The 11,281-nt window shown below is 35.9% G+C and overlaps 1 protein-coding gene and 1 pseudogene across 2 annotated transcripts in view; one reads left to right on the top strand and one right to left on the bottom strand.

Moving 5' to 3' along the window:
- The first annotated feature begins 4,458 nt into the window (after nt 1-4,458).
- On the top strand, nt 4,459-4,577 carry LOC112477753 (annotated as a pseudogene).
- Nucleotides 4,578-7,522: 2,945 nt separating this feature from the next.
- LOC102877728 (glucosaminyl (N-acetyl) transferase 2 (I blood group)) overlaps nt 7,523-11,281 on the bottom strand; it is an 80,718-nt gene continuing 76,959 nt past the window's right edge. For both annotated transcript variants that reach the window (XM_006909278.3, XM_006909279.3), the window contains exon 3: nt 7,523-9,839. In XM_006909278.3, the coding sequence (XP_006909340.1) occupies nt 9,649-9,839 (191 nt within the window). In that variant the 3' untranslated portion in view covers nt 7,523-9,648. The remainder of the gene's footprint in view (nt 9,840-11,281) is intronic.

An 11,281-nucleotide genomic window follows, 5' to 3' on the forward strand; every position in this document is an offset into this window, starting at 1 on the left:
ATTGCATAGTGTATTGTGACCATGATTATATTTTGAGCAGTAATGATACAAAGATAACATCTCCAAAATTTTTGTTTTTGACATCTTAGGGTAGGTGTAGAGGGATGGAATTTTTCTTCCAGGGTTAAAAAAAAATCAGCTCCTAAAACATTTTGCTTCTTTAGAAGTCTCTAAATTTGGCCCCTCTATCAGTTGCACTCACGTTTCTATTTCCAGTTTGCCTATTTCTCTCCTGTGTTTTGATTCCAGGTCATTCCTTGATTGAGTATCTTTTTGTGGTATTTCTAACTTCTTACTCTGTGCATTTTCTGATCTCTTCTGGTCAATGCATCTTGATACAGGCTGAGTTACCAAGTTATCATACACCTTACCTGTCTATCTTATCTGCCTGTAACTGGAGGAGATAGAGTAGAACGTTAATTTTCATTTCCTGTTTCTATTGATGAATCAGCTAATTTGTCATAATTGTGTCCAATTACATACCTTTCTGTATCCTTCTCTCCATTTTGGCTAACTTCTCCTGAGTATGCCCATCTGGATGTAGTCTAGCAATTTTTCATCTACTTTATCACTTCCAACTCTTTAAGTGAGAAGATCCTTCCAGGTTTCTGTCCTTTCAAGTTAGAGTATGCCATTAGGCAAGGCCAGGTCTTAAGGGTTTTTATCTAAAGTGCTCAGCATGATACCCAGCACATTTGGGTGTTCAGCAGATTCTTCTAATAAAAAACTGAATGGGTCAACTCATTCTCCTTGTTTATTTAGCTTTGAAGGGTCCCTGACAACTTTGGATGGCTAAATCTCCCCATAACCTGCTGTGGATTTTGGAGTATTGAGGACTAAGTTTTAACATTATGATGTATTACTAACATATATTAATAATTTTGAATAGTCATACATTTTCAAGTGATTGCATTTACAGGTGGATTTATATATCCTTATTTATTACTCATTAGCGAATTTTCTAGATAATCAAAGCACATTTCCAACTCTCTCTTTTGTTAAGTTTTTCTAAAAAGTAGTATGTTTGTTTGGTTTAGTTGGTTAGTTTTTTCGGTAACTTTTCATTTTGATATAATTTCATATTTACAGAAAAATTGAAATAATAGTACAAAGAACTCCTTTATACCATTTACTCAGATCCACCAATTCTTTGCATACATCCCATAGTGTGCGTGTGCATGTGTGTGCGTGCGTGCATGCTTGAGCGCGCACACGCGTGTGTGTGTGTGTGTGTGTGTGTGTGTGTAAAATTTTTGAACCATTTGAGAGTATTTTAGATCATTTGGAGACATCATGGTACCTTATACTCTAAAAACTTTCGTCCTTCCTAAGTATAAAGAAAATTTTTTTATATAATCATGAAATTTAACATTGACACAATAATGTTACCTAATCCATAGTCTATAGACTACTTTTTCCTGTTGTTCCTGTAAAGTCCTTTTTGGCTTTTCTTTATACCTCCAGTTTAAGATCTAGACCAGGATCACATATTGATTTTGGTATCTTTGAAGAGTACAGAGTAGTTATTTTGTACTCTTTTGATCACTTTTGGTTTATTTGATGTTTTCTCATAACTACAAATTCAGTGTATTCGTTTTGGTTGGAATATTACAAAAGTGATGTTATGTTCTTCTCAGTGCCTCCCATCAGTCAATTTGAGCCAGTTTGAGTCAACATCATGAGTCAATTTGTCTCAGCGTTAGTGATGTAACTTTGATCACTTGATTACAAAGATGTCTCTAGGTTTTGTTCACTGTACAGTTAAATTGTATGTTTATAATAAATAATCTGTGGGGAAATATTTTGAAACTACATAAATATTCTGTTTCTCATCAAACTTTCACCTACTAGTTTTAGCAACCTTAATGATTTCTTGACTCCATCATTCCTTCTGCACTTATCTGTTTTGACTTTTACCGAAAGAGAAGAAAAACTTCTCCTCCATACACGTATGACTTATACTTTGACTTCCCAAGCTCTAGAATCAGCTTTTTCTCCAAGGATTCCTTCACTGGCTGAATTTTTAACAAAATCCAGGAACGCATTGGTAAACGTGAGTCTTAACATCCAGCTACAACCTTTGTGATCAGCAGCAGCTGGCAAACTGTGGTTTCAGAATGTCTCTTCTGCAGAGAGGCTTTGCCTGGCAGCCTAATCTAAAGAAGCTCCTCCGTCTCCACAATTATTGACCTGTATCACCTCACTCGATTCTATTTTCTTCACAACACTTAATCACTATCTAAAATTATCTTGTTTGTTGATACTTTTTTTTTTTTGGTAATTTTTCTATCCCTTCTACTAGAATATTAAAGATCTACCAGTCTTAATGTATAACTTATACACCCAGAACCTGAACCTGGCACAGTTTATTTGTTAAATATATAAATGAATGAATGGAATCTTTCCACTCACAAAACCTATGAAAACACAACATTTCTTTACCCCATTTTTTGTTTTGGAAGTTTATTAAATGACATCTGCCCAGATTCCCACCATTCCTTAGAAAAGTTTCTTGATCACATATCCAGATAGGAAAATTTCTTCATATGGTAATGACTGCAACATCAGTGTTTTAGTAAATTTTTACATTTTCAAATGTTTCTCTGCAAGCCTAGAGTGTATTTAAATCACTCTGTTGCTTTTTGTAACTGTTACCCCAAAAGAATCTCAAGCTATTACTGTGGTTACTCTTTAAACCATTCTTTTTCCCCTGGGTCATCTCTGATACAGCAGTGCAATTGGAAAATCTAATTCAAGTACTTCCTGTTGAGCCGTCTGTGAAAGTCACCATGCTAATGCTAATCATGGAGTTATCATGCCTCACCTGCTCAGAGGTATGTGGAAGGGGATCACCAAAGGTGTAAAGCTCCAGAGTTTAAATGTGTAGACGTGGCAGAATTCGGTGCTTTTCCTCCTAGCTCTTCACGACCCATTAAATCTACTTAGTAAAATCCTGAGAAAACTAGAATCTTCCAACCAGTGATCTGTAAAATTCAGGACACATTTTAAATGCCATACACCTGCTTTTACTCCACAAGATGGCTATGAATCTGCTCTTCTCTCTTATCCCTTTCTTTTATCTCATTTCCACAGAGTAAAATGGAGAATTTACAGAATTTTCCTTTCCATAGTATACTTTTAATCAGGAAGTATCACTTGATACCAGCCCCTTGCTGTCATTTGGTCTACTGTGATGACGTACATGTCATTGGGACTTATTCACCTTACTCATATGGTCTGTCATGTGCAAAGGTAAAAGTCGGCTGATTCCGACTCTCCACACACAGCCAGCACAGAATTAAAAAACAAACAAAACTGTTTTTGATAATTGAACTTTGATTATGTAAGATGTTAACATTAGGAGAAGCTGGCGAAAGATCTACAAGAACTCTCTGTAATGTTTTTGTAACTTTTCCCTAAGTCTAAAATTACATCAAAATAGAACTCTTTTAGAAAGCCCTCTAGAACTGTACATTTTTGGCTGTGTACAGCTGGTGGCCTGAATTTCACTAATAATATACTTTAGCTGAAATAAATGGCCTGAAGTTCATAAATAATTCACATCAATCTTGCACTAACTTTTTCAGCCTAATATCCTCATGTCCTGATTGCATTATACCTGAGATTCACTTCTACATTTTGACACTTGCTGCTTGCTCTCAATTTTTGAATTTTATCTTCTTTTCTTAAGAACTGTTTAGTTTTATATTATTCAGTCCACTCGTCTAACACAGTCCCCAGGATGCTTCCCAAGATGTAGGTCAGGCTTCCTGGGCCCACAACAAGACTACTAGAGGTTTATCTTCCAGACAGCCATCATAGATGCCCACCACTTTCAAAGCTTGCAAGTGTTCCTCATAGACAAGTGAGCATGGTCAGCTCCACCCTTTAACTTCCTCTTCTCAGAGACATTGTTAGTCTTCCTAAGGTCAAAATTTGGCCCTGGGAGAGAGCTGACTTCTACTGTTTTTCCCATTGGCTTGACCACTTAATCCCTAAGCCATCCTGACCAGAAGAGGGAGCAATTACATTAGAAAACTTCCAGCTCAGGCATTAGTCTTCCCAAACTCCCAAATGTTTGCCTAGTCTGTTCAAATGCATCTCTACTCCAGTTTCCCACTTGACATGGACTGCTATAGTACATTCTTACTGTTTAAGAAGATTAGAAATGAGACATTTTCCTTTCACCTTCTGAAGTAACAGTTACAAAGAAAAAATTTACAAACTAAATCATCCATTATTCCATCAAGCAACAACAAAAAAGATAACAAATATTAAAAAAAAAAAATCATATATTTTGATTTATGTTCATTTTCTGGTATTTTGATTCTTACCTCAGTAAAAGGTAAGACACCTACATTAAACTTCTAACACCATGCAGAAGAGTTAAACATGCCCTCTAGTGTCGAGGACTCAAAGATAACTGCTATCACTGCTACTATTTAAAATTATAGTGTAGTCTATGGCCATACCACCCCGAACGTACTCTATCTCATCTGATCTCGGAAGCTAAGCAGGGTCGGGCCTGGTTAGTACTTGGATGAGAGTCCACCTTCGAATACCAGGTGCTATAGGCATTTAAAAAATAAATAAATAAAATAAAATTGTAGTGCAAATTTATGCCCATGTAAGAAGACAAGAAAAAGAAACAAGACAGGTGATTTAATATTGAGAAGGAAAAGGCAAAACTGTTATAGATAAGTACCAGAAAATATGAGATGTAACACATTGAGAAACTATTAGAAATCATGAAAAAGTTTAATAAAATCCACATACGGGATCAAAATTAATTGTTTTCCTTTACATTATCAATAGTAAAATAGAAATAGTCTTTAAAAATTCCATTCCCAATCAGCACAAAGAACTCTGTATACATGATAATAAACATAACATGACACATACAAGACTTATGCAAGAAAAACTATATTAGTAAAGGACATAAAAGAGGACCTGAATAAATAGACATATTAACAGCTCAATGTTATTGAGGTTTAATTACCCCCCAAATTTATCAATATAAATTCTGTACAAATTCCTTTATAGCCTTACCTCATCCAGGCATTGTATGCAGGCTGAACCCAGATGGGATGTGACCTTGGGTGAGAGTAAGGGTAAATTCTCAGAGAAGGCTGATGGCTTCAGTCCTGGGGAGATCCCATTTGTGCAGTGCAGCATCCATATTTGAGAAGCTTGATCTATTTCTTCCTTTAAGTTTAGGAAGCAGCTCCTCCAAGATCTGGGGTCTTTTCTTGGGGAAAACTTATGAAGGGAAGATTAGTAAAATGACCTGTATCTTCTATCATTGCAGGTAGTCTCAATGCCATAACTGGCACTCAGTGTCTCCTCTTCTTCATTTCAGATTCTTATCCTTCATTAGCACCTCTGCTAGTGCAGACGGCTTACTTGGTGAAGTGAACCAAACTCTACCTGAAGGTCTAAGCCTCAGATTACCATGTACTTCTCAGGCCGTGACTACTGTACTTGTCATTTATTCTCAAAACTGAATAGGAAAACAGCAAGAGATGCTCCAGGAGAGCATCTTGTAGCATGAGAAAGTAAGAAAATGTTTGAGAAAAAGCCCCATGGTGATGGGGGTATGTTAAAGGAACTCAGGAGCCAACTGAAAGCTACCCAAGGCCTGGAACATTGAGAAAAAAATAGTATTGGATTATAACCCAAAATATAAAATAAATATCCATGAATCCATGTTGATATAAATGATTGAATAAATAAATAAATTGGGGAAAAGAGACAAATCTGTATAAAAGAATTCCAAGTAATTTATGTAGATACTCTCCTCTAAATAAGGGTAGTGTAATTCCTCACTCTTTAGATGTGGGCTGTGAATAGTGACTTCTTTCCAAAGAATACTGAAAGGAAAGGGGATAAAAGAGTAACTTTACAGTAGAGAACCCTGATAAACACCTCTTAAGACAGGGGATCAAGGTCAGCATTAACTGTGGTAAGTCATATTGACAGTATGTACTCTTGATATGATATTATGAAAATGGCACTTTACCTCTGTGGTCTTCCTCCTCCAAACCCCCAAATTCAATCTAATCTTGAGAAAAACAACAGACAAAACCAAATAGGGGCACTTTGCAAAATACTTGACCAGTGCCCCTCAAAATTGTCAAGTCATCAAAAACAAGGAAAGTCCGACAGTCACAGCCCAGAGATATGTGGAGATATGATGACTAAATGTAATGTGGTATTCTGGATGGGATCCTGGGGAAGAGGGGGTGAACATTAAATAAAAATTAAGGAAATCTAAATAAAGTGTGAATATTGGATAATAATGATAATTGGACCACTAACAAATGTACCATACTAACATAATCTGTTAATTATAGGGGAAACTGAGTGTGGGGTATATGGGAACTTTTGGTACTATCTGAAATTTTTCTGTAAAACTATTTGAAAATTAAAAGTTTAATTTTAAAGATCCCCGAAAAAGCAAGTTGCAAAAAGATATAATTTCTATTATATGTCTATATAATCAAATCATTAAAAAAAAAAAGCCAGTGTCTTTTTATTTCTACTGTGTACCCAAGCACATGTGCATAATGGATGTGTACCTATAACTGTGCTGTACAATAGCCACTAGTCACATGTGGCTATTTAAATTTAAATTAATTAAAGCTAAATAAAATTAAAAATAAGTAACATTTCTTCAGTCATACCATCATAGTTCAAGTGCTCAATAGCTGGTTACCATTTTTGTACAGCACAGATATAGAACATTTTCAACATTGCAGAAATTCTATTGGATAGCTCTGCAGTAGGATATATGTATGTGTGTGTATATATATCACTGCTTGAAAAGGCACTCAGAAATATACACCAAATAAGTGGTTATCTCTGGAGAAAGGAATTCATTTTTTTATTTCATACCCTTCTCTATTCACTTTTTATTCTATATTCTTCTGTATTCTTTTTCTATTTTTATGACTACGTATTTTTTATTATTTTTGTTTGAAATGTTTTTCACTTTGGTTTTAAAATATGTTTTATTTTAAAAAATGGTGCAGAAGATGTCCTTTGAGTTATTTTCCTTAGTATTTCTATCAGTTTCCATTTGTCTAGTAGAGGCAATATTTCTTTAGCAAAACAGAACTGATAGCTTTTCAAAAACTTTGGCATTTGATAATTAATCAAGTAATTATGATACTAGTAACATGAGACTTTTTTCTAAACTCTATCTTGATTTAAAAAAATGAATAAAGCAAGCAACTATAAAATAACTTATTCTCAACTGAAATTTTAAAATAGTTGTACTCAATTTAACTGAAATCGATCTTCCATTATATCCTCTTCCCTATCATTCTAAAAACTCTCCCCAACATCCCCAAAAGTGAAAATTTAATTATTTTTCAGTGGATGGACATTTTTTTAGACAGGTATATGTATATCTATAAATGTGCTTATTTGTATTTTTCTAAATGCTAGAATTACCTTGTTAAACATGCTCTTTAGTGGATATTAACCAATCATCAAATAAATATACACAACAACCCCAAAGGTGGAAAACAATATATTAATTTATTTTCAAGAAAACAACATGAAACATCATCAAAAACAAAGACTGATTCAGTAGTTTTAGGGTATTCCATGGACTAGCAGAAACCCACTAGGCCAAACACTACTCTCTTCCAATATTAAAATATTTAAGATATAGGAGAGATGACAAGCAACAGACATGTAAACATCTTCTATTCCAAAAAGCTTCTCATTCTAAGTGAGAAAGATCCAGTGTAAAAACATTTCTTCTTTTCATGCAGCATCATTTAAATAAGTTGAAAAATGACAATTTTTAGACTCTGCCATTAGCTCTCGGTGTATTTCCTACCCCTCAGCTCTTTACCATTTAATACAGTTCCACCTTTTCTAGTAGCAGGAAAAAAAAAAAAAAAAGCTTTATTTCATAGTTATTCCCTTTAAATATGATTAACATTCAACGGGTACAACAATTACAGGAAAAAAATTGTGTTAATTAAATGTATCATTAGTTGTAGTAATTGTTTTTCATCAGAATAAATAAATATTAAGGACTTCAATGGATTAGATGAATACAAAAGTAGACTTCACATTTTTCTGAGGTGACAGGACCTTTTCTCAATATTAACACCGAGACCATTCTTAAAACCTACCTTCTCTGGCATACTAAATATGGCCTTATTTCACCTTCTCTAATATTCCACCTCGGGAAATGAAATAAGACCAGTAAGAGAATCCCAATTGTCAGAGAACTTGTTTCCTACTGCTTAGTAACAACTTCTCCAAGCCTCACTTACTTCACCTGCAAGACAAACAGGGACAATAAATGAAGACCTCAAAGGAATGTTGAGAGGTTTGAATGCAGTGAGCTAGCAGAATACCTTGACAGAGCTTTAGTTTATGTCACCTCTTTATCTTCTCTCTTTTGAATAACCTCTGATTTAAACTTCAAGTTGTAATTTGGAAGACCCTTGGTCCCATAGCACAATCTACACCCCTGCAGATGAACATATTAAAATGCAACCATCCTCTAAAGTTCCCTAGAGCAGCCTCTCCAACATTAACATTATTATCAAGATTTTTAGAGTGAAAGACCTTCTGACTTACTTTTCCTGCTTGTCTCAGCATGTCTGGCATATAATAGGTACTCAAGAAATATTTATTAACTGCATGCTGAACGAATTGCATGAGTGAACAGACAAGGGATAAATGACAGAGATGCTTATTGAAAGCTCTTAAACATCTAGGCATTCTTATCAGCACCAGGCATTATAAAGCCATTCAGAGAACATCATAGAGTTGTTAAAAGCCTCACAGGTTAAAATTTGATCTCCATTTTTTACTTTGGTGAGGGTGGTGACAAAAGAGGAAAGTGATTCATTCTGAGGTGTTAGAGATTTGAGACTAGATCCATGCAATACCACCTCTCTTCTAAGAATGTCTTCATTGTGCAAGAACTTTTCAGTGTTCTCAATGACAAATGATGGAAAAGGGACCAGAGCACATTCTGACACAATCGAGAAATGTTGTGTTATCCAGGGGTTCCTTTTACTGAAGCAGCAAGCAGTGTTGTTGTCTTAGCTCACATCTTGCCTCCTGTTAATGAATTTATATTCTATACAGAATGTCAGACAAGTAAACCGAAAATGCTAGTGTTAAATCTCAGGAAAAAGATCTAGTTCTCAGTTTCAGTAGCTCAAGTTTTAAAGAAGCTTGATGAGTTGTGCGGTTGAACAAATAAGAATGGTGTCCTTTAATATATGGCTATAGATCTGTTATAAAAGATTCCCTCTTTCAAAGAAACCGTTCTCATTTTCCTAAATCATATTATCTAAAATTCTCCTTTTCATTAGAACATTTATATATCATGAGCATCTGGTGCAAAGATCTGATGACATTGATCAGAACAAGACTGACAAAGAGGTGAACATCAAGAAATGGCCAGAGTGGCCAAAGTGCCAGGATCGCTCTGTGAAGCCATCCCGTTAGTGTATTTCACAGTGTCTAATGGATATTGTAACATATAATAGTGTAGCCATGTCCTGAAGCCATAACCTCAGTCATGAAACTGTTAACCAAGGCAAAGTTCTCTCACAAAGAAAGACTCGTCTTTCCAACTGCAGGTTCCCTTCAGTCATGAGTCGCAGTAGATCAAAAATACCAGCTGGGCTGAATTGCAGTTTCACTCTGATTTAGGGTTCTTTCTCGAAGTCTCAGTTCTAGGCATTCCACAGTAAGAGGGTATGTAGTAAGCTCAAACTTGTTAGCAAAAAGGCTTGGTGAATTAATCAACCACTTTAAGTCTCCGTTTCCATAGATGCAAATGCCATGTACATAGTGGCCTGCAAAGGAGAGAACAAAAAACAGTCAAAACATGCTGTTCTCAAAAGTCAGGGGTGAACTTGCACAGTGGTAGAGTTTACGGCCTGATTACTGAGTAGCTACTGCGCCAAGTGCTATGGGATTCTAATAAAATACAATTGTATACACCCAGCCCACAAGGAAGTTAAACTCTTTATAGAAAGACAAAGGGTACAAATATGCATTTGAAAAAAAATGAGAGTAAAACAATAAAAAGCAAAAACACAGTAGGCATCAATGAAGCAATTCCTGTATTATCAAATGAGAGTTATGGATGGGAAGTTCTAGAAGTGTACAAATGGGAGAGGTCCTTATGGGTTGCACTGGTCGGTCTTCTTCCCTGAGCTGCAGCCTAGTCTATCCAACTGCCTACTTTATATCTCCACTTAGATGAGTAATAAATCTAACCAATATAACATGTTAGGACTGAACTCCTTAATCCTCTCCAAGTCTTCCCCACTGTAATCAACGGCAATTCCATTCTTTGGTGCCCTGGGCACTTCTCTCCTCTTTTCTACATACCACATCCAATCTGTCAGCAATTGTGTAAGCTCAGCCTTCAAAATATTAATAGAATTTGACCATTTTTCACCACCTCCACTACTACCATCCTGGTCCAAGCTCCCTCCATCTCCTTGTCTGAGTTGATGCAATAATTACTGGTTTCCACTGCCTCTACCTTTGCCTGTTATTATATTCTCAGCACAACAGCCAGAGTAATTGTTTCAAATGTAAGCAGAACATGTCTCCTCTGCTCAGAACCCTCTAATGGCTTCTCATCTCATGTAAAGTAAAAGCCCAAATCCTAGCAATGGCATTCAAGACTCTTCAGAGTCTGGCCCCTTGTAACCTGGACTTACCACCCACCACATACTCATTCACTTATAACCCTTAATGACTGTTTTTCATTCATTTCATCCATGCTGGCCTCCTTGCCGGTCCCAAGCACACCTGGAATGTTCTACTTGAGAATCCATGTTCGTTCTTCCTCCCCAGTACCGGCCTCTTCCACCAGTCATCCTCAAGGCTCCCTCTCAAACCACCTCAGGTCTCTTTCAGCTTCTTAATGAGGCCTACTTGGACCTCCTTGCTTCCCTGCTTCATTTTTCTTTTGGCTCTTATTGCCAATTGATGCATGTGCGTGTGTGTGTATCCTGATATATATCAGTGCCATAAAGGAAAATATTTTGTCTTTCTTTTCAGACAACTGTTTATTGTCTTTCTCCTCAGATTAGAATATAAGCTCTAGAAGAGCTAAATTTTGAGACCATATTGTTCACTTCTGTGTCCCCTGCATTTGGAATAGTGCCTGGTAAATATTAGGTATTAAATGAATAATTGTTGAATAAAAGGATGCAGAAAGACAAATGAAGATTTAGTGGATAAATAGAGTTAGCTGCCTTCATTGGGGAGAATGCCTCTA

This window comes from Pteropus alecto, unplaced genomic scaffold, assembly GCF_000325575.1.
Source record: "Pteropus alecto unplaced genomic scaffold, ASM32557v1 scaffold121, whole genome shotgun sequence".
NCBI lineage: Eukaryota > Metazoa > Chordata > Mammalia > Chiroptera > Pteropodidae > Pteropus > Pteropus alecto.